Raw genomic sequence first — 25,546 nt, 5'->3', positions numbered from 1 at the left:
TTTATTATTATTATTTAATTTGCTACAGGTCATGCCCGCTCTCCAGAGAGAGAAAGAGAAAGCAAGCCTCCAGGTCTAAGACTTGAACCATGGTCAGCCATATGGGAGTCCAGCACCTCAACCATCACACCACTTGCCTGCCCCTACGCATTATAATCTATATAAAAAAAATGACACTGTACTCCATAAAAACATATGATTATTGTATACTAAATTTGAAAAGTTATTTATTAAGGATCCAGCAGGTGGCATGGTGGTTAAGGGTGCTGGACTCCCACATGGCCAGCCGCAGTTCGAGTCCCAGATCTGGCAGCTTGCTTTCTCTCTCTTGCTCTGTCCCTCTCTGGTCAAATTAAAATAAATAAATAAAGTTAAATAAAATAATTCTTAAAAAATTATTTATTAAAATTTTGCCAGAGAGCAAGTGTACTTGCTGGAGAGAGACCAAAGAAAGAGAGAGAGAAAGTGAGAAAGCATCACTTCCATGGGGGACAGTTATACCCCAATCCTTTCTCCATTTCTTCCTCCTTTAGGGATTTTGGGCATGCATACTTACAAGTGCCTGGTATTTTTCAAGTTGTCAGATCTGGGACTCAAACTCAGCAGTCAGTCATGTTAGATCCAGCCACCTTAACTACCACACAGTTGGTTGGCCTTTTTTTTTTTTTAATTAAAAAAAAAAATGCTAAAGGGAATGTCCTTTTCTCCCTATTTAGAGACAAAAGGAAAACCTATGGACTTTCTCATTTACTCCAAGCACTTGCAATGGGATTCTGTACCCAATGCTCCAGGCCTCAAACATCAAGCAAAACCTCATGACCTACCAGTAGTTCTCCTGGCTCCAAATTCACAGTGAAGACAACCTTGAGTGAGGCAGCTGTTTACTGATATAGGAACACAAGTTAAATAGTCAGAGGGTAAGATATACTTTTAAATTATTAATGTAATTTAATTTATTTATTCATTTTTAAAAATTTGATTAGGGAGACAGAGAGAGAGAGTGAGAAAGAAAGTGAGAAAGCAAGTCACTGGGTCCGGGACTCGAATTGTGGTCAGCCATGTGGGAGTGTCCAGCACCTTACTGGTGTCCCTATAAGATTTTTTATTTTTTTTTTTGGACAAATGGATGTTTCCCTTTTGGCTGTCTCCATCTCCTGCCAAGATTTCATAAATTCCACCTCATTGAGGGGAAAAACCCTGAAAGCCCTCTATGAAGCAGTAAGAACTTCCAGGACCATTGGATTCTAGAATCCAGTTAGGGTTCATCTAACTGAAGATGAATGAACTCAGAACCCTACAACAGCTCACTAGCCCTCCCACCTGGCTGGATTCTTCCTCTGTCCCACTCCAGTCCCTTTCTCCTTTATGAACTTTGAAAAGTGGTCAAGCAACTGTCGATTTGAGCTCTGGAGAAGCAAATTACTCAGGATGGAGAAATACTTTGATGACCTCTAGTGCCCTCAAAGTGCCCATTGAGAACACAGCACTAAAAGTACAGGTGGTTGTAACCAGGACCAAGAGCCGCAAAGAGGAGAGAGCAGTTCCAAGGGCCCTCAAAGTAGGGTTACCGACCTCAGTAGTACCAACTATCCAAGCTGCCCAGGCCTGTCCCTCTCCGGGCTAGGGGGCGTGGCTCCATTGACACCTTTGCCAGCCACGCCCAGAGGGGAGGAGGGGCCGGGGCCGGCCAAGCCAATGCGGGCGGCCCTGGTCACACGCCGCCAGTGAGCGAACCAATAGACGCGGGGAAGGGCGGGGCCAGGGCATTCGGCTCCGAGCGTTTTTAACAACTTGGAATGCGGTGCTTTGCTGCGCTCTCCAGAGAAGCTGTGGGTTCCGGTCCTATGCGGAACATGAGCCCCAGGCTCTAGCGCTCCCCGAGTGTCGGATTGAGTCCCTCTTCGCTCTCGCTTGCTTCCTGCTCACCATGGAGTCTTTGGCTTTCCTCCGGCATCCCGGCGGGGCTCCCTTGGCCGCCGCCGCCCCGACAGGGGATCTTACCCGGATCCTGGCTGAAGGGCTCCTCAAGTCGCCCAAGCCACTGATGAAGAAGCAGGCGGTGAAGCGGCACCACCACAAACACAACCTTCGGCACCGCTACGAGTTCCTGGAGACCCTGGGCAAGGGCACCTACGGGAAGGTGAAGAAGGCGCGGGAGAGCTCAGGGCGCCTGGTGAGTGCGGCTCCCTCTCGCGGTGCCGGGAACTGCCAAGAGGGCTCCTGCTTGGCTGCGTCGGGGATTGGAGAATGCGTCCGGTGGAATGTCCAGCACACAGTCTTCACCATACTGAGGGTGTGTGTGTGTGTGTATGTGTGTGTGTGTGTGTGTATGTAGGAGTGTGTCTGTTGCAGACGTCTTTGTCCATGATTTTAGAAACAATGGTCGTAGACCCGAGAACCCCAGGGACCCGGCTGCACGCAATGATTGCCAAGGGAGGCGAGTGATTGGCGGGCTGCACAGACGTCCAACAGTGTCCTGTCTTGGGATGAGAGGGCTCCCTAGAGAAGAGCGGACTTCAGTTTGCTTGAAACTGACTCTTCAAGAGTGGAATGGGAAGAAGTCGAAGGCACCTGATCATGGGGAGCGGAGGGGGGGATTGGTACATGTGTGTGGTTGAAGGAATGAGTGAGGTGTAGTTCTCCATTCTAAGAGTCTGGCAGCCCCGCATACTGTGGAAACCTAGGAAAGGCTGAGTTTGCACTTTGATCCTTCCAGCACAGAGATTTAGCTGAAATTTCATGGGTTTTTCATTCTAGAAAACGTGAAGCTAGGTACTGCACCAGGTCTGCTGTTCCCCAAGGTAATTTGGGTTTGGGGGCCTTTTTAGAAATTTGTCCCGTTGATTTAGGGTGTGTGTGGTAGTCATGGTAATCCTAGCGGCTTTCATCTTTGTAGTAGTCTCAGAGTCCTCTTCTGCAAACTGGAAAAAAATACAGCCTGCCTCACAAGCTGCTATGAGAATCAAGTCGGATACAAATGTAAACTGAACTTGTGCCCGATAAACATTAGCCCTGAAAGTTTCAAACTTGAGTTCGAAGGGCATGCTAACTACCTGGGGTGTTTGTTTAAAATACTTACTTTCTGGTTCTGAGCCTGGAAGAATTTATTCTGAAGGTCTAGTTTGGGGCTATATAACTATTTTAACAAGCCTTTTAGAGCAGGTGGCTTAGGGATCGTGTTTTACTGAATCCAGTTGGGTGCTGGTTGTGAGATGTGTGTGTGCGTGCGTGTGTGCATGGGTGGCCATGGTTTGCCCTATTGACCATGGCAGCAGCCACCTCCCAGTGTGTTTGCTTTCACAACCAGTAGCCAGTTTGAAATCCGAGAAGTCATTTCATTGGTGACTGGAGAGTAGATGTTGGCGAAAGGAGTGGATTACAGCCCCATCAATAGGACCGAGTATGTTTTTCCTGCTAGCGCCTGGCACGGTCCTCAGTTGCCCGCTGCCAGCGTACAGCTATTGGGCAACTACGAACTTCCTGGCTTTCCATTTCGTTCTCTCTCTACACATGTGAGGGCCCAGTGAGGCTCCAGGCTTGAGACTGCTGGGCCAGGCTTTGTCAGGGGCATAGCTGGAAAATAGCTGCTCATGTTCGTGCCTTGTGCCTCTTGTTGGGGAGAAGACTGGCTTATAGGAACTGGGGTGGCCCAGAAACTGAGATTGAGGTTCAGAGAGCCCACCAGACTCTTGAGCCAGCTCATTGTGTATGGTGTGGTGTGGTGTGTGTATGTGCGCATGTGCGAGAGAGAGAGAGAGAGAGAGAGATTATTTGTTTCCAGAGTGAGACAAACCAGCTTTCAGTTTTCCAACCTCTGTGGCTCTAGGCAGAGATTCCAGCTCTTATTACATCAGAACCGAGAGAATTCCGAAGGTGCTCCCTGGCCTCCTGCCTCTTGCTGTGTGTAGGGAGCCAGGATCAGTAGGCACAGGACCTACTAGAACCAGCCTGATGGTGGTGGTGGTGGTGACGGTGGTGGCGGTCGCAGTGCTGCTGCAGCTGCTGGTGCTGTGGCTGTGGGGAACCTGCTTCTTGGAAAGCAGTCAGTCGCCTGCTAGGCTAGTGGCTTCTCCATCCTGGAGCATGGCCCTCTTCCCCACCCTGCCCCATCCCTCCTTCTTGACTGTCCTCCCTGAAGAGAGAGTCCTGATGCCCCAGCATACTTCACTGGGGCAGAGGGGTGTGGGAGCTGCCCCTTGAAAGAACTGAGGTTGTGGGGGGACTAGCTTCAGGGGACAGCCCACCGAATGACTTCCATCCTGACTTTCTTTCACTTCCTCAGCGCATTTCCCACCCCCAACCTGCCCACTTGGGGTTTGGGGGTGAGCCGAGATCACACAGGAGGAGGGGCAGGTGGGTGGGACGAATGGCTCTGGGAGGGCATCCAAGGAAAAACAAACATTTGCTCTGGGTCTTAGATGCATTCCTGGTATCCAAATGACATTTCCTCCTGCGACTCTCCCAGCTCCCCTGACCACTCCACCCCATAAGAGGAAAGCACATACATGCTGGGGCCCCTTGAATGGTGCAGTCCCCCAAAGCCTTGGGCCAGAGATCTGCATGTTCGTCTTACCTCCAAGGGCTTGCCTGAAGTCCACACGGCTAGTGCTCTGGGGTGGGGGTGCTTCTGCCTCTTTTGTGTAGTGCGTTGCTGCGTGGGATTTTGAAATGTTTGAAAATGACTGAGATGGTCCAGTTCCTTCACTGACAAATGGAGAAACTGAGGCCCAGAGAAGGGAAATGACTTATTCTATGGCTGGTTAGTGGCATGCCTGCAACACAGACTCCTGACTTGATCACCCCAGACCCTGGGTGACCAAGCACTGAGTCTTGGTCTGGGAGGTGGCCTTGAGATGAGCCCAGGCTTGCGCGGTGTGCTTTGTCATTGCTCCAGCAGCTCCCTCTGCCTAACCCATGCTCCAGGCAGTGCTCGGGGCAGGCAGAGCCCCAGAACCCAGCCCCTACACATACACAGGCAGCACGCGTGCACACACACCTATATTGGGGGACCCTGGGGAAGAGCTGTATTGTATTCCTTATTCTCCAGTCTTGTCAGATTCAGCCTAGCTCAGACTCAAGACGGCAAGGATTCAAATCGCAACTCCCTGCTTGCCAACTGTGTGACCCTTCTGTACCTGTTTCCTCCTTTGTAAAGTGGGAATTCTAATTCCTACCTCATGGTATTCTCCTAGCATTAAATAGGATACTCTCTGTAGGGGCCAGCAGGTGGTGTGGTGGTTAAGGCGCTGAACTCCCACATGGCTGACCATAGTTTGAGTCCTGCACCTGGCACCTTGCTTCTCCATTTCCTTCTCTCTCTCTCTCTCCCTCCCTGTCTGTCTCTGGTGAGCACATGTACCCTATGGCAAATTAAAAAATAATAACAACAATAAATAAAATAAAATAAATAATTATTAAAAAAAAAAGCGGGGCTGGCAGGTGGCATGGTGGTTAAGGGCACTGAACTTCTACATGGTCGACCATGGTTCGAGTCCCAGACCTGGTGACTTGCTTTCTCACTTTCCCTCTCTCTCACTCTCTTTCTCTCACTCTGTCCCTCTCTGGTCAAATTAAACTAAATAAATAAAGTTAAATAAAATAATTCTTAAAAAAAAAAAGATACTCTATGTAAAGTGCTTAGCACAGTTTCTGATACACAATGTTATTTTCCCAGCAAGGCTAGTGTTGATAGTGCCCTCCCTTCTCTCTCCTGCCTCCGTCCTCAGTCTCCATCCCGGATCTGCCCTGCCCTGAGCAAGAGTATGGATTGTGCTCAGCTTCCTTAAGCCTAACTTTGTCTCGGCTTTATTGAAAGTTCTAGTCTTCTCTTCAGCCCCAGCTCCCGAGAAGGACTCCCACCTGGCCGGCTGCCAAAGTTTTGCTTGTTGGGACACTGCCCTCTCAGCTCCTCCTGCACCTGCCTGATCAGCAGCAGGGAGGGAGGCTGCAGGCGACTCTTGTCCTTGGGCTCCAGCCAAACCACACAAGCAGCCTGGGCAAGGAGGTTCCTCGCTCGGCAACCTGGCAGAGTAGGCTGGCAGGCAACAAGGAGGGGGTGGCACAATACAGGGCTTAGAGGAGGTGGCTCAGGCTCCCTCTGTGCCCATTCCTGCACCCTCCCAAGTTCTCTGGCAGGTTTAGTGGGACGAAGAGCCACCCCTAGGCTCATCTGCACTCTGCCCAACCCAGGCCAGTCCGACCTCTGACCTCTCCTCCGTTATCTAAGTGTGTTATCCTCCAGCTCCTCACACTACCGCCTCACGGCAGCTGCTCCCTGAAAGGCTAGAGAGGGGCAAGGGCCTTGCTCCAACTCCAGGTGATAGCTGTGCCCAGAAATGCCCGGTTGCACCTGCTCTCCCCACACCTGGACCCAGCATCCCTGGATCTTTTTTGTTTCTACCATCTTCTCCTGAATCTGGATCACTCGTGATCCAAGTTCTTGGGAGGGAGGCAGTGTCTCGCAGTAGAGCCCCAGTGCCCAGCTTTCCAGTGCTGGCCAAGGAATGGGCATGTTTGTGATTCTGTAAGTGGAATGGAGCGGCTGGTGGTACTGTGCAGCCTGACCCAGGGCCAGATGTAGGGCATCCCCTCCTCCAGTGATGGGAAGCAGAGTAGGACCTCTCCAAGGAACTTTTTGTGTCCCGAGATGGCAAGTGTCTCCTGCAGGTGACACTTCATCCTAGATGCCAGCTCGGTCTTGGTGTGCTGGGACACCTGGGAAGTCAGTGCACCTCTCTGGACTCAGCATTGGCCCCTTGTAAAATGGGACAGGGAATTGGCTGTTTGCAATGTGCAGGGCTGTAAAGGCGAAGGATCGCTGGGCTGAGGAGCTCAGCAGGAACTGTGCTGCGGCAGGGTAAAAAGCCATAGGAACTGTGCTGCGGCAGGTTAACATGCCATGGAAGGGGGCCTCTGCACAAGCCCTTCGTAGCGATCCTTGGCCAGCACCTCCCTGGCAGAGTAGTAGGTGACCCGTTTCTGAAGAAACTCAGCCCAGAATGCTGGAGTTTGGGAGAGAACTTAGAGATCCTAGTGTGCAAGTTCTTTCTATCTGGGATTCCCTGTCACCCCTCCCTAGCCCACCTCCCTCGGCTCTGCAAACCTCAGTCATCCCTCAGGACCTGAAACCGTTTTCTCCCGGGGTGGTTTTCCCTGTTCCTCTAGGCAAAGAAAACTCTCCAGTGCTCCTGAGCCCGTTGGCAGGCAGGGACCTCAACTGCACCCCACACTGGAGTTGTTTTGATTGCCATTCCTCCCACTGGACTGAGAGCCTCAGCACAGGAACTGCAGTTTTTGTCTGACTCTCTAATACCTAGCACATTGTAGGCCTGCAGCAGATGTTGGAGAATAAGTGTCCTTTTACTTTTCTGATGAGGGCATTCCAACTAACCATACCATTTAACCAGACCACTTAATAAGGATTTGATGTCTCTATTTTTTTTTTAATTGCCATAGACAGGGCGGGCAGGTGGCATGATGGTTAAGGGCACTGGACTCTAATATGGCCAACCATGGTTTGAGTCCCAGACCTGGAGGCTTGCTTTCTCTCCTTCTCACTCTGTCCCTTTCTGATCAAATTAAAAATAAATAAATAAATAAGCAAATAAAGTTAAATATAAAAACAAGTTGCCATAGACTATGTGCGCTCCTCAGAGAGAGATGGATGGGGGGGGCGGGGGTAAGGAGAAAGCACCCTCTAACGGGGCATGGTCATGCTGCAATCCCTTCTCCACCATTTCTCCATCCTGTTGCGATTTGAGACATGTACTCACATGCACCCAGTGTAGTTTTCAAGCTGCAAGCTGAGATTCGAACAGCCGTTGCCATGTGGGATCCCATTCCTTTATCACTGGGCTGTGGGGTGGCCTTGATGTACACGCTCTTAATACCAACTCTTTCACCAGATGGTCACATTGATGTCATCATTATTGGGCTTGGTTTTTCCTTTCCCCTCTGAGTAGAGTGGCCATGTAATGTATTGTCTACACTTAGACACTTTGGAGAGTAAAAGGGGCTATATTAATAATTATACCAGGACAAACTGGGACTGTCTCTGGAAAAGTGGTCTTCCTCCCTCTGGATGACCCATTCAGCTTTAATCAGCTTATTTTTATTTGGCTTTAATCAGCTTATTTTTATTCTAGAAAATAGCTGTCCAGCTATCTTGCAGATAAGAGCAAAGTTTCCTGAAAGTTAGTCCTCATAACCAAGGTTGAATCTCTGTCTGGGTGGAAGGGGAGAAAATCTTCCCTGCGCACTGGCCTCATCAGTCAAAGATCAACACAGTGACTAACCAATACACTTATTTGTGATGTGTGTTTACCAGCAAACAGTCGTTAAAAGCTGTCTGCTGAACTCTGTCTAGGCGTGAGCAATTGCTCTGTCCCATTTACTTTGACAGCCTAGGCAGCAGATAGCTGGAGGCCTATCTTGTGAAGGCCGGGATAGGTTAGGGAGCCATGGCCTAGCCCCACCAGGAGGACACTGACACATCACTCTTTTTGTCTGCCACCTGACTGGGGACTGATGGAAACAAGGAAAAAAAAAATAGATGGACCATTCTGATTTAGAACCACAGGCTTCCAGAGGTGAAAGTGATAGATCTGAGAGTTCTTCTTGTACACTGTTTGCCCAGGCTCTCCCTTTACTCCTCTTCTTCTTTCATTTATTTCTTTTTTAGAACCTTCTTTCTTTCTTTTGAGAGGTTTTTCTTTTTTGCTATAAGGCAGCATGCTCACCAGGAGAGACAGAGAAAGTGAGCTGACCATACAACAATCCCTTCTTCTCCGTTCTTCCCTCAGAATTTTGGGCACACAAGCACATGTGCCCGGTGTGAGTTTCAAGCTGCCAGATCTGGGACTTGACCTGCCATCTGCCATGTGAGAGTCCAGCACCTAAACCACTATGTCACCTGCTGGTCCCAGAGCTTTGTTTCTTTTATACCTTGCGGTCTTCACAACTCTGTCCCTTAAGCCTGTGATGTCTGTACATGACTATATATTCAAGATGTGTCTTGTTTTTACATATATGTGCATCTGAAGCTCTTAAGTGTTTCTAATAGTCTAGATGTGTGTTTACATGTAGGTGCTTTTACTTTCTATTAATACACTTTTAAAAAATTATTTATTTAGTTTTATTCATTCATTCATTCCTTTTCATTTGACTAGAGAGAGACACAGAGAAAGTGAAAGTGAGAAAGCAAGCCACCGGGTCCAGGACTCCAACCTTGGTCAGCCATGTGGGAGTGTCCAGCGCCTTCACCACCACACCACCTGCTGGCCCCATCTATTAATACACTTTTTATGGACTGTTGTTTCAATAGCGCTCATAGAACTTTATCCATTGTCTGATTATAGAAATAAAGCCCATTAAAGAGGAAAGAACTAAAATAAAAAGGAAAGTCCATAAAATCTCTCATTCCAGGAGAGAAAGGGGTGTGGAGAGAGCTATTGTGGGACGGATGTTCCAGGTGGAACCCAAGAGAGAGACATTCCTCTCAGTCCGAGGAAGATTCAAGCCCTCTTCCTCCTGCCCAATACCAAGCCCAGAGATCTTTAGGCTTAGCTCACTGGGGAGAGATGGACGGCTTGGAGTAGAAGTGTGGAGGCAGCCTCGTCGTCCCCTGCAGCTGCAGCTGTAACCTCCAGTGCAGCTCGCGGTGGCGGCTGCAGCGTGGCCCCCTCCGGCATCTTCAGAGGCGGTTCCGGGGAGAGCATCCCGCCCGCCTGCCATTGTCCTCCCTGCCCTGGGCCTCCCCTCTTTCACGGATGCAGCCCAGGGGAGGAGGGGGCGGAGGGCACGCCATCCCTGGCCCGTTGCCGGGGTGACCAGCCCGGGCTTTGTGAGCCGTTCCTCTTAGGAGATTAGGGCTGTTCCGCATTCTTGTCCGACGGGACCCTGGCCCCGCGAGCCGGAAGCCATTGTCTGCCTCTGAGCCCTGTGGACGGGTGGATTAGAGGCCCCTCCCCGCGGGCAGAAGTTTCCTTTTTTTCTGTCTTCCTTTGAATCTTGAGGGGAGGCAAACCCTCCTGGGAAATTGAATGAGGAGCTGTTTACGTCTGTCCGTGTCTTCAGATTTCTCCTGACTCGCCTATCTCCGAGGAAGAGGAAGTCTGATATTTACCGCTGGTGTCCTTGGACAGCACTTGCCGGAACTGATGGGCCTGCGACACCCCGCCCCCACCCTCACCCCGCACCCCAGGCCAACGTCATCACAGCCTCCGAGGGCCCTGTGGCATTTGTGCAGCGAATGGCATAGAGTCAGAGCAGGAACACCCCTAAAACTTCAAAGTTCAACCTGTTCATTTCACAGAAATGAAAACTGAAGCTGAGCTGGGGGTGGGGCTTGCCCACAGGGAGAGTGACAGAACCTGGAGACCCGGCCGGTGACATCGCCCAGCAGTGTCTCCCACACATCCACAGCTGGGGCCTGCTGGCTGCTGTCCTGCCCTTTCTCATCAGCATGGCTGGTCATTGTGCCCTGGCCGCTGCCCAGTGGGATGGAGCAGAGAGACTGGGACTCCTTAATCTCTTAGAGCTTCGCTTGACTGCTTTTTAGCAGTTCTTTCTCCATTTCCTCTTGTCTCGCTCCACCCTTCCTGCACCTAGCACTCGCACAGCCAGAGGGGGTAATCCTTATATGGTATTTCTCACCTTTACAGACCAAGATAGCAAGGCCCACAGAGCTGTTTGATTGTTCTCCTGTTTGTCCCTGGGGGAATCATTCCTTACCTGGAGACTGGTGTTGCCCTCCTGCCCCCAATAATTATTTTTGGTGATTTTTAAATTTACTTTTTAAAAATAATTATTTAATTTTATTCATTGTCATTATTTTGTTTTATTGTTTGAGGTTGATCAGAGAGAGACAGAGAGAGAGGAGGAAAATGAGAAAGCAAGCTGCCAGGTCTGGGACTCGAACCACGGTCAGCCAAGTGGGAGTCCAGTCACCTTAACCACCATGCCACTTGCCAGCCCCATAATTTACTTTATTTAATTGCCAGAGGCCACATGCACTTACACACGAGTGAGAAAGAGAGAGAGAGAGAGAGGTGGTTAAGGGCACTGGACTCCCACATGGCTGACCACGGTTCGCAGTTTGCTTTTTCACTTTCCCTCTCTCTCTCTCACGCTCTCTCTCTCTAGTCAGATCAAAATAAATCAATAAATAAACAAACAAATAAAGTTAAGTAAAATGATCCTTAAAAACTTAATTTAAAAAAAGAGTACAATTTAGTGGTATATTAAGTACATTCATGATCTTGTGAACCATCACTGCTGACCAATTCCAAAACTTCTTCAGCATCCCAAACAGAAAGTCTATGCTTGTTAAATAAGAACTTGAAATTCTGCCCTCCACCCCACCCCTGGCAACCTCTATTCTCTTTGGCTCTGGGAATTTGCTTATTCTAGGTACCTACCACCTATGAGTGGAACCATCCCGTTTGTCCTTTTGCGTCTGCTTTCTTCCACTTAGCATGTTTTCAGGGTTTCATGTCATAGCACGTGTTGGAATTGTATTGCTTTCTGTGGCTGAATAATATTCTGCTGTGTGGAAATACCACATTTTGTTTATCCATTCATGTTCTGGTGGATGCTAGTTTGTTGACACCATTTGGCTTGAGGCTGGCTGTTCACAGCAAATTAGGGCACTGTGGTAGAAAAAAGTATCAAGCTCAAATCAGATGGCCAGCAGTCCATGCCCACTGTATGCCAGTTAATGGCTGTGTGACCTGGAGCGGGTCCCGGTTTCATTCCCTGTAAATGGGGGTGACTGTGCTTTCTGGGCCTACCTCCCAGGGTGGTTGTAAAGGCCCGTTCATTTCCTAACGGCACACTCGGTATTCAGGGGCTGCTGTGTGCCGGGCACTGGACTCAGCATCAAGGATCCAATGGTGCACCATCCGTCCCACTCCTTGTTCTCGGCGTGGAAGGGCAGATTTGCCTCATAAGTCATAAAGCCTCAGCCCTGTGCATCTGGGGGCCAGGCTGTTACTTTCCTTGTTCACTGGTAGATTCTTAGTAAAGAGGCCTGTACTTCCTGCTGCATGGTGCCACGTGACACCTCTGTAGCAGCTCCAGGCAGAGCAGACCACTGGGACCAGGGTCCCTAGCGTGTCCTCCGGGATGCCTTTACATGCAAGATCTTTCTTCTCATTCTCCTGCTTTCTTTGACCTCAGGTGGCCATCAAGTCAATCCGGAAAGACAAAATCAAAGATGAGCAAGATCTGATGCACATACGTCGGGAGATTGAGATCATGTCATCACTCAACCACCCCCACATCATTGCCATCCATGAAGGTACAGAGGAGGGGCATGTGAAGCTGGGAGTTGTGTGCATGTGTGTGTGTGTGTGTGTGTGTGTGCACGCGCGCATGCCTGCACACATGCACGTGTGTGTTTATGTGCACTTGTGCATGCATAAGAGGAGTGGGAGCAGATACATGAAAAACAAAAATGACATAGGTCTAGGCTTGGGCAAAAGCAGGATTTGAAACCCAGCTGCATGACTTGGAGCAAGTCAGTTCCTCATTTATCAAATGCAGTAATCCCATCTATGTCACGAGGTGGTTGCAAAGATCAAACTGGATAATGCCACCCAGCGATCTATGCAGGGGAGGTACGCAAGGAATGGCAGGCTTTTGGGCTGTTTTTGTCCTTTTTTTTTTTTTTCCTATTTGAATAGTACCTGCCCAACCCAGTGAGATCCTTAGCCACTGGGCAGAGGCTGGACTGTACACAGACCTGCCCCTGTGTCAGGTTCACGGGTGCTATTCTTCACACATCCCAAGAACCAGGCCTCCTCGAGTCAGACCTGTACTCTGAATCATTCTCGCATGGGCTGGCTCCTACCTCTTGTCCCTCTCAGCCTCCTCTTCTCTGACATCAGTGTGGCCTCACCACCCCAGCTGTCCTCTTCCCCGTGATCCAGACAACAAAGTGAGCAAGAGAAGGTGACGATGGACTGAAGGGGAGCACCTGCCCACCTGCCCCCACACACCTGTCTGCTTCGAGCCTTTACATAATACTAATTAGACAGGAAGCAGGAGATAGAGTAGCAGTGGGAGGGAGCGGGGAGAGCCTGTGGCTTTGCCCTCTGTCTGAAGAGTCCTGGTGGGAAGAAAGAGAGATGTCTTTGCTCTCAGTCTCTGCTTTAGAGCCACTGACATGGCCCTGTGGCCTGAGCCTGTCCCATGAGGAGCCCAGACAAGTAGCTGAGATGGCTGATTGTATCTCTGTGTACTTCCCTGAGGGAAGAGTGGGCAGATGACATAGTACTGGCTAAGCCAGGCTGAGCATGGTGATTGGACAGTGTATGTGTGTGCGTGTGTAGGCGTGCACGTGTGTGAATTCTCCCCCACACCCATCTTTGTGTGGCGTGGGAACTGAGCTCGGAAGCCTAGGATGTGGCTTCTTGCACCCTCAGATTCAGCAGATGTAAGGGCATCATGGTTACTGTCCGCCATTCCACTATAGGCTTCAGGGGCTGTAGGCTGGGGCACGTGTCAGTCCTAGGAACTGACCTATAACCTTGCTGCTCTCCAGAATGTGCCTGGGCTGGCTCTCGGCCCCCAGTCTTAAGGCACAAAGGGTGCACGCACCTCCCACAGAGATGGAAAACCGCAGGGTAGAGTCCCAGCCAGGCACCAGGAGACTAGGCCACGTGGGCCAGGGCCACTAATCTGTGTTCCCCCAGAAAAAAGCACAGTCCTGGCTGTGAATCTCATTGCCTAGAGCAGAGACTCCTCTTGGGGAAAGCCTCCTCCCTCAGCTCCTTCTTAGAAACCAGACAGCAATAGCTCTGGGGCTGGCCGAGCAAGCCAAACTCATAGGACCCGTTTGACACAAAGGAGCAATGTCTGTACATCCATGTTCTGACACACGCCCAGCTGACAGGCCAGCTTGGTGAACCAGCCACTCCCTACCTGTTCACGGGGCTGGAGCTGAGACAGGGCCTGAGGTAGCAAGAAAGACCCTCCTATACATGGAGAAGAGCCAGGAACTCAGCTGTCAATGAATTGTCATTAATTGATTGATTGCTTCTATGTGTGAGGCCTTTATGCATGAGGCCCTTGCCTAGAAACTCTGGCTGAGAAGTCAAAGGGTGGAGGTGCACGGATATCGCAGTGCTCCATGGTAGGCTGTAGTTCGGAGTTTTCTTTCCTGTACTTTTAAAAAAGGAACTTATCATTTATTTATTTCACTTGAGTTTTGCCAGAGAAAGACAGAGAGAGAGAGAGAGAGGAAGAGAGGGAGAGTGAGAAAGCAAGCCTCCAGGTCTGGGACTCAAACTGTGGTCAGCCATGTGGGAATTCCAGCACCCTAACCACTGTGCCACCTGCTGGCTCCCTTTGCTGTACTTTAATCCTTTTTCTAAGCCTCAAAGCAGGCATTGTTATTGGCATGATTTTTCTCAAATTTATGCATGAGGATGCTAATTACAAATATGTTAGCAGGTGTCCTTACTGAGTACTTATTTCTGTGTCAGACCCATGCCCGCCTGCTCACCTGGCCCCAGAGTGAGCACTGGCTTTTTAATCTGCTTCTCACCCTAGCCCTGGGAGGTATACCATTATTTTCTTACTTTTCAAATGCGGAGACTGAGGCACAGTGGTTAAGTAACTTGTCCAAGATCACCCAACAAACCTGTATTGTTACTGATCTATCTAGAAGAGATTTCCCCAAGGTCATAAGATGGACAAGTTCTGGAATCTGGACTAAAGAGCCTGGTCTTTCATGCTTATCCAGTCATGTCTGTGCCTTCCTGGGAGTTTGCAGGGTAGTGGGGTTTTTTTTTTTTGGTTTTGCTTTGTTCTTTGTTTTGTTTTTTAATTTTATTTATTTATTATTATTCTTCAATAAAGCCTAGTCCTGAGATCTGAGTTTATCAACTCACGTAAACTCAGTTTATCCCATTAACACGAACTCCTGACTGACCTACTTCGTGGTCGTCGTCATTGGTGTACAGTTGTAGAGAGAGAGAGAGAGAGAGAACGCAAGCTGCCAGGTCTGGAACTTGAACTGTGGTCAGCCGTGTGAGAGTGCAGTGTCTAAACCACCATGCCACCTGCCAGCCCCTGCAGGGTAGTTTTTAGACTCCTCCAATGCTTGAAATTCCAAGGAGAGGGAGGGAGAACCACTGCCCTTGATCTTAACTCATCTCTTCTAAACGATGCTGAGAGCTTCGAGACCCCTTTCCTGCCCTTATTTGCCCTCCTGTGGTCACTGATGATTATTAGGCAGTATGCACATGCTTGTGTGTGTGCGCATGCGTGTGTGTGTATGTGAGTTCTCCCCACTCCCCCACCTCCAGAGGGTACAGGGGAGACATCCTTGCAGGGAGGCCATGTCTGGTTGGGGCTGGAGCGAGTAGGTGACCCCCGGTGGCGAGCAGTGCACTCCGGGAGGGCCTGACGGTCCATCCGCCTTGCTGTGCCTAGTGTTTGAGAACCGCAGTAAGATCGTGATTGTCATGGAGTACGCCAGCCAGGGTGACCTGTACGACTACATCAACGAGCGGCAGCGGCTCAGCGAGCGTGACGCCCGGCATTTCTTCCGGCAGATCGTCTCTGCGGTGCACTATTGCCACCAGGTGAGCACACACCTGCCCCAACCCTGCTCCCAAGGGGTGACCGTGGGGCTCTGAGGCAGGTTTGGACCAGAAAGAGTCCATGACTTGTCAGGACCACACAAGGAGACAGAAAGGGAGGCAAGGCTGGATTCTGGACTCAGACAAGGAAGTGCTGGGGTCTGGCTCTGCATTTGGGGCCGGGTTGAAGAACCCGTGATTTCTTGCACTGTATACCAGTGACAATGACCTCGAAGTAAGTCAGGAGAAGTTCGTGTTAATGGGATAAACTGAGTTTATCTGAGTTGAAAAACTCAGATCGCAGGACTAGGCTGGGGAAATGGCAAGGGCTGGCCCAGTCAGGGAGGCCTGGGAGGGGGACTGAACTCTGACCCACCCCGTGCTCAACCCCACTAAGCTCCCTTCGAGTTTACCTCCCTCATTCCCTTCCCTTCCCTGGCGACCTCTGACCATGTCCTCACTCTTTCAGAATGGGGTTGTGCACCGAGATCTCAAACTGGAGAACATCCTCTTAGATGCCAACGGAAATATCAAGGTGAGCCCACTTGTCCCAGAAGTTCTCCCTCACCCCCACCCTAGCTTTTCTGCACCATTCCCAGCCGCAGCCCTCTAAGCTCTTAGTGGGTTCCAGAAGGAGCAGACAAAGCTCAAAACTGCTCTGTTGGTATGGCTAGGGACTTCTGCCATCGTCCACTCTAACACCTCATTTTATGGAGGGAGAATGGAGGCCTCAAGATTGGAGTGACCTCCACAAAGTCTCACAGCTAGCAAGTGACTGAGACACCCAGGACAGGGCTCTTTGCCATCACAGGCTGGCAGCTGTCTAGATCTAGCGTCAGCTTTTGCTCAGAACATTGGGACTGGCAGGGAGAGGGTCACGGCCTGAGCGCGTCTCCCCACTTGCACACTTGCTCACACGCACATGTACACATGATGCCTTAATCTGCTGCACTTAGTAGCCCTTTGGCCACCTTTCTCCATGGACCAAGCTCTCCAGCCCAGGCTTCCTGCTTCCTGCAGCTACTGGATCCCCTTGTCTAGGTGGATATGTTTAGCTCAGCAAGGAGAAGTTCCTGTTGGTGGGGTAGACTCACATCTCAGGGCTGGATGGGGAAGATGGCAAGAGCTGGATCAGGCAGGGAGGTCTGGGAGGGGAACCCTGCACTCTGACCCTCCTTAGAATCTTCCCGAAGCTCCTCCTGACTTGCCCTGTGGTGCCCTGGTACTGAGTTCATTCCACTTATCCAGACAATTCCTGGAGCAGGTGGGGCTTTCTCTGATGCTGACCAGAGGGCGGGAAGCCAGGGCCGATAAACCCACATAACTAGGACAGGCACGAACTTTCCTACCTGGACCAATCATGAACCTCATTATGAGCTTCAACTGGCAACTGCTTGATAAGAGGCCAATAAAACCATAAACGAAGGAGCCAGAGCTGCATAAACAACCCTTCTCCACCCTGGACACACGGAAACCTCTGAGGGGGTGAGGGGGTGGGAGCAGCAGGGCACTGGCCACAGACCCTCTCTGAGGGTCCATGGGAAAGGCTGTCTCCATGGAGCAAGAGGATGGGGCTGGGGCCTCTCTAGCCCTCGGGGTCAGGTGGTTCTGGGAGCCCTGTGGGAAGACCCTGCTCCTAGGCTAGAACCACAGCCCTGGCCTTTGTCCTGCCCTCTCCATTGCTGCTTCCCTAAACTAGGATGTCTCCAGGTTCCTGGCTCCAAGTCCCTGCCTAGGTATGAGCAGAGAGATGAGCCCCTTGCTAGGAAGGGTAGCTCAAGCCTGCATGGTTAATTGGTTACAGGGCTGTGTGCTTCTTTTTTTTCTTTTTTTTTTTTTGAGAGGTTTTTGCTATAAGACGCATGCGCTCGCCAGAGAGAGACAGAGAGGCAGAAAGCGAGAAATCCCCAGGGAGGATGGCCACGCCGCAATCCCTTCTCCTCCATTCTCCTCTCGGGATCTTGGGCACACACGCACACGCACCCGGCGTGAGTTTTAAGCCACCGGGTCCGGGACGCGAACCACGGTCAACTACGTGGGAGTCCAGCGACATAGCCATTATGCTAACTGCTGGTCCCAGGGCTGTGTACTTCTGAGGGCTGTGACATTGGCTTGAGATGTTGGCTTGACTCCTTTTAATCAAGAAGTGTCCATTGAGGGGCTGGCAGGTGGCATGGTGGTTAAGGTGCTGGACTCTGACATGGGTGACTGGTGTTGGAATGGCTTGCTTTCTCACTTTCCCTTTCTCTGTTTCTGTCAATCTCTGGTCAAATTTAAATAATAATAATAACAAATAAAATTATATAAATTTAAAAAAAGAAGTGTCCATTGAGCCTCATCCAGGGTCTCTCCAGGGCTAGGAGCTTCAGAAGAGGTGGAAGGGGCATCACTGTGGGGGCATACGGTCTGACTGGGAGGCAGAACTGATGGCAGGGGCTCCAGGAGCCATGAGACACCTGACGGCTTCATAGGAAAGACCTGGGGGCCATAGCAGGCTCTCAGAGGAGCTGGGCTTGCTGGAACAGAATGTTTGGAGGCAGAAGAGGGTATCCCTGGATCTGGGGAGCAGCAAGGGTCCTGGAGCCCCCAACACCTCTGCCTGGGCCCTCCTCACTGATTCACCTCATCAGGGCTCCTCCAGGATCTGAACTATGCTGACAGTGCCCACGGTGGTGTGGGGTCATGAGGCCCTTTGCTTCTGCTGGGGCCTGGATTTCCCCAGGGTCTGGAGAGGTACAGGCAGAGAGCCGTGGAGCAGCCCAAGCCTTGGTGTGACCTAAGTCTCCGTTTGTCCCACTTCTACAGATTGCCGACTTCGGCCTCTCCAGCCTCTACCACCAAGGCAAGTTCCTGCAGACATTCTGTGGGAGCCCCCTCTATGCCTCGCCTGAGATCGTCAATGGGAAGCCCTACACGGGCCCAGAGGTAAGTGGCCTCCTGCCACCCCCTCCACCAGCCTGCTTCGGTCATGTAATGTGACATTAGATCCATGAGACACATGGGCTAGTTTTCTAGGTACTCCCTTTTACAGAGCACAGAACCAAGGGCCCCAGAGGTAGTGCCTTGCCCGGTCTCTGGCCAGCAGTGGCAGAACTAGTACTGGAAATTTAAGTCTCCTGGCTCCCAGTCTAGTCCTTTCCCCCACCCCTCACCTTCCTGTTTCCGTGGCCTTTCCCAGCACCCCATCCCACGTCCCTGGAGTGATGTAGTGGTGGTGACCGCCACGACCACCTCACTAGTCCAGAAGGGTCGACCTGGCTTCTGCTTCCCTGCTTGTGGCTGTCACTCCCAAGGAGATCAACAGCTTCTCCCCCTCCGAGCCTCAGCTCCTTCTGCAGTGCCCTTCCCCCCACCCCCGTGCCTCCAGGTACGAGAAGGGGTCCTCAGAACCCTGGCCTCCGAGTCAGTTCACTGTGTACGCGTTCCTCCTCCAGTGTTGAAGGCCAGGCCAGCAGCTGTCCCGCTGTGGCATGTGAGCATTCTCACTGATCTCTCTCTCTCAGGTGGACAGCTGGTCCCTGGGGGTTCTCCTCTACATCCTAGTGCATGGCACCATGCCCTTTGATGGACAGGACCATAAGACGCTGGTGAAACAAATCAGCAACGGGGCCTACCGGGAGCCACCCAAACCCTCCGGTGAGTGAGTGTGTTCTCATCCAGGGCCAGGTGTCCTTCACCAAGTCCCTTACTAAAGTAAAGGGCAGCAGTCTGATGTGACCCTCTGTAGATAAGGGCGCCTCTACCCCACCTCCTGCTGACATCTCTGTGTCCAGGGTCGGCCACCTCCATGGAAGGAGGGGCTTCTCTCTTCCTTTCCTTATGGGCAGGCTTGGTTGTATTTGGGAAGTGCTTTTCCTAAGATTGGATTTAGATCCTCTTTGTGACACGTGTCTCTTTTCCTATTGCTTTCGCCCTCATCCTCAGAAATCTTTTTGTAGGAGGCAGGGAGAAGGGTATAGGCATTTAGTTTACCCTTGGGAACGGGCCCCACCCTCGGAGGGCTGGATCTCAGTGGAGAGAAAGGGAATTTGCAGGAACATACAAACAAAGGTTAATGGGAGTTCACAGCCCTGAGGGGCCGTGAGGACAGTACTGGCAGAGGCAGTCCAGGAGAGCTGGAGACTGGGGGGCTGGCTGAGCCATTGGGTCAGAGCCCCAGGTGGGAGTGACCTTGGCCAGGAGTGAGCAGTGTCTTAGCTATAATGGGATAAGCTGGTGAGGGGACCGTGGGGTGCCCCATTCTGGAGCTGCCAAATCCATGCCTCTCCCTGTCTTTACATTCCAGATGCCTGTGGCCTGATCCGGTGGCTGTTAATGGTGAACCCCACCCGCCGGGCCACCCTGGAAGATGTGGCCAGTCATTGGTGGGTCAACTGGGGCTACACCACCCGTGTCGGGGAGCAGGAGGCTCTGCGTGAGGGTGGGCACACTGGCGGCGACTCCCGGGCCTCCGTGGCAGACTGGCTCCGGCGGACCTCCCGCCCCCTCCTGGAGAACAGCGCCAAGGTGCGCACCTTCTTCAGGCAGCATGGGCCTGGCGCGGGGAGCACCACCCCCGGCCTGGAGCGCCAGCACTCGCTCAAGAAGTCCCGCAAGGAGAACGACATGGCCCAGTCTCTCCAAGGCAACCCGGCCGATGACAGCTCCCCTCGCCCTGTCAAGGGCAACCTCAAGCTGCCAAAGGGCATTCTCAAGAAGAAGGCCTCGCCCTCCTCAGAGGGGACAAAAGAGGAACCTCAGGAACTCAGCCCCATCCCCACAAGCCCAGGGCAGGCTGCCCCCCTGCTCCCCAAGAAGGGCATCCTGAAGAAGTCCCCACAGCGCGAGTCAGGCTACTACTCTTCTCCTGAGCCCAGTGAGTCAGGGGAGCTCTTGGATACAGGGGACGTCTTTGTGAGTGGGGACGCGATGGAGCAGAAGCCCCCCCAGGCCTCGGGGCTGCTCTTGCACCGCAAGGGCATCCTCAAGCTCAACGGCAAGTTCTCCCACACAGCCTCAGAACTCACAGCCCCTGCTGCCTATGGGTCCCTGGACAAACTGGCCTCTCCTCGCCCCCCAGTCCGGGCCAGCCGTCCCACAGGGGCTGTGAGTGAGGACAGCATCCTGTCCTCCGAGTCCTTCGAACAGCTGGACCTGCCCGATCTGCTCCCTAAGCCCCCCTTGCGGGGCTGTGTGTCTGTGGACAACCTCATGGGGCTCGAGAAGCCCCACTCAGAGGGCCCTGGGGGCTGCCTGCGGCGCTGGCGGCAGGACTCGCTGGGAGAGAGCTGCTTCTCCCTGACAGACTGCCAGGAGGTCACAGGGGCCTACCAGCAGGTTCTGGGGGCCTACCCCAAGCTCAGCTGAGGGCTAGAGGGGCGACCTCGCCTGGGCACACTCTGAGAGGCACCTGGCTTCCCTCTAAGGGGCAGGTGCCTTCTTCCCTACCTCCAGAACCAGCGTCCCAGCCCAGAAGGCTGAGACATTTTACAAGGAGCCTCGGGGAGGGCTGGGTGTGGGCAGCAGGCAGATGAAGCGCGTCGAGGGTTCAAGGTCTTTAACCCTGGGGATCCAAGAAGGTAATGGGCAGAGTGTGCATACCCGTGTGGGACCAGGTTGCCTTTTTCTTGTACACACGGTGGTGCTGCAGGGCCCTGGGAAGAGCGCCCTCGGTTGACCAGCTCCTTAATTGCCACGATGCAGTGCCTTCAAGGGGCCCCTCCTCTGCTCATTGTGTGCCAAAGTGGGGAGGAGGTCTTCACACACATTACCATCCCCACCAGCCACTGACACTGGAACCCCATACCCCTAATGTGCCCGGGGTGTCCTGGAATGGTCTGGAGACACCCTTCCTTATTTATCCTGGGAGTAAGAGAACACAACCTCTGTTTCCTCAAAGGTTCTCTCCTCTTCCCCACCCTACAAAGCGGGCCCAAGCCTCCTGCAGAGCCTCCTACAGTCACTGCTATGAATCGAAAAGGCTTGAAAAGGCTTTGGCTGCTGTATGAACTGCATCTCGAGGAGCCCAGACTCCTCTGGACTCCACCTGGGACCTCAAAGACTCCAAACGTCTGCCTCTAAGCTGTTCCTGAAGTCTAGACAGTGGGTGTGTCTATTCCCCTGGGCTTTCAGGACCCTCGAATGTCCTTATTTATTTTTATGTTCTTAACTCCGTGTTTTAAAAGAAATGAATCTTGCTGTTTTCAGTATTGTAACATGAATGTTACCTTCTGGGGAGATCCACAGTGACATCTAAGTTATGTGTACCAGAGGTATCGCGGTGATTCCCCACCGGCCATGGGACCAGAGTCTTTAACAAACCCACCACCTCATTGCACTGTCTGGGGATGGTCGCTGCTGCCCCTCAGTCCCCCCAAAGCAGGTAAACCCTGGCGGTCTACCTGATGGTCCTGCCTCCCTTCCACTGTGGTCAGATGGAACCACTCCATTAAAAGCGGAATGGTGACTAGAAGCAGGACCTGTTCTCTTTGGGTTGTGGAAGTGCAGGTCTCTGAACTTTCTCTTAATGCACATTCCTTTGTGCTGCAGGGGGAGAACGGATATAGGAATTGCTCAATCAAAACAAGCAAACAAAAAATAAATTTTTTCAAGATTTATTTATTTATTCATTTATTTTAATTTGACCAGAGAGAGAGAGACACACACACACACACAGAGGTTTTTTAGTGGCCTGCACCTTAACCACCATGCCACCTGCTGGTCCCCCCAAAATATTTTTTAAAATCGAGCTCCCGGGACAAGCAGGTGGTGTGATGGTTAAGGTGTCGGATTTCCACATGGCTGACCATGGTTCAAGTCCCAGAGCTGGCCACTTGAGAGTCATGCCAGGCATGTGTCCATACATACCCCAGACCCCAGGAGAATGGAGGAGAAGGGACTATGGCTGGCCATCCCCCAAGGGAGGTGATTTCTCGCTCTCCTTCTGTCTCTCTTAGGCAAGTTTATGCCCCTCATGGCAAAAACAACAACAAAAAAACAAACTTCAGTTTCCCAAAGCTCCAGTTAGACTCGCATCCCCAGTTCCAACTGGATCCTGATAAGCACCCAGACAGGAAAGCCCTGGGCCCAGGGTCCCCATCTGTTCTTGCCTTTGGCACTAATGGAAGAACACCGTTTGGCAGATTATCCAGCCCCGCCTCCATCCTCGCCTCCCTCCCCTTCTCCCCCTGCTAGAAGCCCTGTCCCTGCCATTTGAAAACACCCCCACAGCCTTTATTCTCTCCCTCCACAGAAATCCCCTTTTCATAGTGCTGGACTGCTTCTCCGAGCCTCCACCCCCACTACCAGGCTCCCAGTGGAAGTAAAGAATGTCTGGAATGTCCACCCCCCACACCGGCCCCCTTTGCCCCCTGCGGAGCATTCCCCACACGCCTGCTCCATTGAGAAACTCCCATGCTCTGCAGCTGGGGATGAAAGGGAGGCTGAGGACAAAGTACCAGCCGGCAGCCTCTGGGTTCTGGCTTCAGCCGCTCCAGGATTCACAGGCCCTCAAACATGCCCAGTTCTGGCCAGCTCCTGCTCACAGCTCCTCCGCATACCTGTGGTTCTGTCGGCGCTGTGCCTGCCCTCTGGGGCACTGGACCTTCCCTGTCTGCACCTAGAGAGCTGGCAGTCACCAAGTCTGCGAAGAGCTGGGAAGCATAAGGCCACTACAGGATCAAGATGGGAGAGCAAACTGTCCAGGCAATAACGGGTTGTTAGCTGTGAAGTCTCTGAGGTCCTACGGAGTGCTTAGACTGGGCACACACTGAAAAAATACAGGGGGAGTGGTCTTTACCCTCAGGAAGCCGGTTCCAGCTGTGGAGTTAGCAGTGCTCACTTATTCCTTCCAGCCATGAATCAAGCCCTGTAGTGTAGTAAGCTCTGTGGAACATGGAATCGCTATCCCTGGTGTACAAATAAGATCTGGGCTCGAGGAGGTTGCAAACTGGGCAGCAAGGTGGCATGCATGTAAATAATTTGATGAGAATTCGTTATCAGGTTAGATAATGTTGAAGGGGAGTTTGGTTGATGGAAAGAACCACCTTGGGAGATACTAATAGGGTCTATCATTTGTCAAGTGCTTGTGTCCCAGGGACTTCATGTACACTCATGCCAGCCTGTTTATAGCGTTAGTTCAGTACTATTTTTATCATCCTTATTTTACAGAAGAAAATGAAGCTCAAAAACATTAAAGTACTTGCCTAGCTAGCAAGTAGGAAACTAGACTTCAAACCTAGATCTTCAGGGGCCAGCAGGTGACATAGTATTTAAGGTGCTAGACTTCCATATGACCACAGTTTGAGTTCCAGATCCTGCGGCTTGACACCTGTATGTGTGTTCCCCAAACCCCAGGAGTATGGAGAAGGGGTTGCAGTGGAGCCAATCCCCTTTGGTGGTTTCTCATTTTCCCTGCCACTGTCTCTCCCTGGCCAGTGCCTGCACCCTGTGGCAAAAACCTTAAAGATAAAAAAATAGAACTTTCAAACCTAGATACCAAATCTTGAGGGGTGGGGAGTGGTCAGCAGTGCTTAGGCAGATTCCTTTGAAGGACTGGGTTTGGAGAAGTGGGTAGAAAAATGGAATGGCCAGGGCTGACAGGTGGCGTGGTGGCTAAAAGCACTGGGTTCCCACATGGCCAATTGTGGTTCGAGTACCGGACCTGGTGGCTTGCTTTCTGGCTTTCCCTTTCTCTCTCTCTGTCTCTCTCTGGTCAAATTAAGAAATAATAACAAATGGAATTAATTCTTAAAAAAAAAAGAAAAAGAAAAATGGAATGGAATTACAAATACTTACTGAGCGCCCATTACATACTGGACTGTTTCCAAGCACAAGGAATAATAGTAATTCTCTCTACTCAAAATGCCCACCATTACTCTCCATAAACCCCAAGAGGGAGTTCAGAAAGAAGAAAGTGGGGTCAGTGAAAAATGAATGAGGGTGGGCAGGACCTGGAGGAGGGAGGGAGGGGGCCTCACATAGAGGGAGAGCTGACCCCTTGTGGGAACCAGGGTATGAAAGGGAGAGGGAAAGCATTATCCAAAAGCATTATCTCAGCAGAGACTGAGGAGAGAGAGACTTTTAGAGAAGGAGAGAGAACATGAAGCCATTTGGTCATTGTCCTCTCTAGTCTCTTTGCTTAACCCCTTCTATGTTAGGGACCAGGGGTGTGGATGTGAGGGAAACCGTGGGGAAGGAGCATCTGAGAAGAAAGAGAACATCTACTATCCCAGCCCCAAGGAGACCTAAACATGGGACCATGGATCCCAGCTTGCAGGGCCCTGCCCCTCACCTGCTGGGATGCTTCATACCAAAAACATTCCAGAAAGCAGGCTCAGAGAGATGACGCTAGGCCCCTGGGGAGAAGGCTGGAGCTGCAGGAATATTTAGTGCCACATCAGTGCTTCCGGAATGTGAATAACCCAGACAATGACCTGGGTGGGGGGAGGGGACAACTTTAGAAGACAGGAAAGGGCCTTCTGAAATGGCTCAGTCAGAATCTTCTCCCTGTTCTCAGCCCTTTCCTGAGGCAAGTCCAGGCCTTGAGTGGGAACTCCCTTGCTAGGTAGGACCCCTAGGTAGGACCGAGGCTTCTCTGGAGAGAGGGAAATGCTGATGGCATGGCAGCCTGCCCTACTGTCCCGAGGACCCCTCGCTTCTCCCTCTACCCATCATTTTGGCTGCTTTGAGTCCTGATGGGATGAAGTGAAAGAAGAAGGCAATCCAGATGTGTGGGGAGCAGCAGTCCCCACAAGGCATAATGCCCCCAACCGTATAGAACTCTCAGTGGGCATTGTTTCTTATAGGGGGATTTCAGCTCCAAAGTCAGTCTGAAGAGTGACTGACAGCCAGAGCATGTCGGAGGATGCACTGAGGACAAATGGTTAGCTAAAAAGCTTGGGCATTTTTAAAAAAATTTTATATATTTTATTTATTTATTTATTTAAATTTGAACAGAGAGATAAAGTGAGAAAGCAAGC

The 25,546-nt window shown here is 51.5% G+C and overlaps 1 protein-coding gene across 2 annotated transcripts; it reads left to right on the top strand.

Annotated features, from left to right (window-relative positions):
* Window positions 1-1,738: 1,738 nt before the first annotated feature.
* NUAK2 (NUAK family kinase 2) lies at window positions 1,739-22,183 on the top strand. Of its 2 annotated transcripts, XM_006159246.3 has the most exons (8): window positions 1,741-2,173; window positions 12,178-12,298; window positions 15,439-15,590; window positions 16,057-16,122; window positions 18,393-18,512; window positions 19,091-19,223; window positions 19,873-20,442; window positions 21,466-22,183. In XM_006159246.3, exons 1-8 carry the CDS (start codon window positions 1,928-1,930, stop codon window positions 21,645-21,647), a joined length of 1,590 nt encoding a protein of 529 aa, XP_006159308.1. In that variant the 5' UTR covers window positions 1,741-1,927; the 3' UTR covers window positions 21,648-22,183. The 2 variants fall into 2 exon arrangements, with proteins under 2 accessions (XP_006159307.1, XP_006159308.1); XM_006159245.3 differs by having other exon boundaries at window positions 1,739-2,173; window positions 19,873-21,592.
* Window positions 22,184-25,546: the final 3,363 nt, after the last annotated feature.

The sequence above is a fragment of the Tupaia chinensis genome, unplaced genomic scaffold (genome assembly GCF_000334495.1).
Source record: "Tupaia chinensis unplaced genomic scaffold, TupChi_1.0 Scaffold000627_1, whole genome shotgun sequence".
Classification (NCBI taxonomy): Eukaryota; Metazoa; Chordata; class Mammalia; order Scandentia; family Tupaiidae; genus Tupaia; species Tupaia belangeri.
This window is presented reverse-complemented; position numbering and strand designations above follow the sequence as displayed.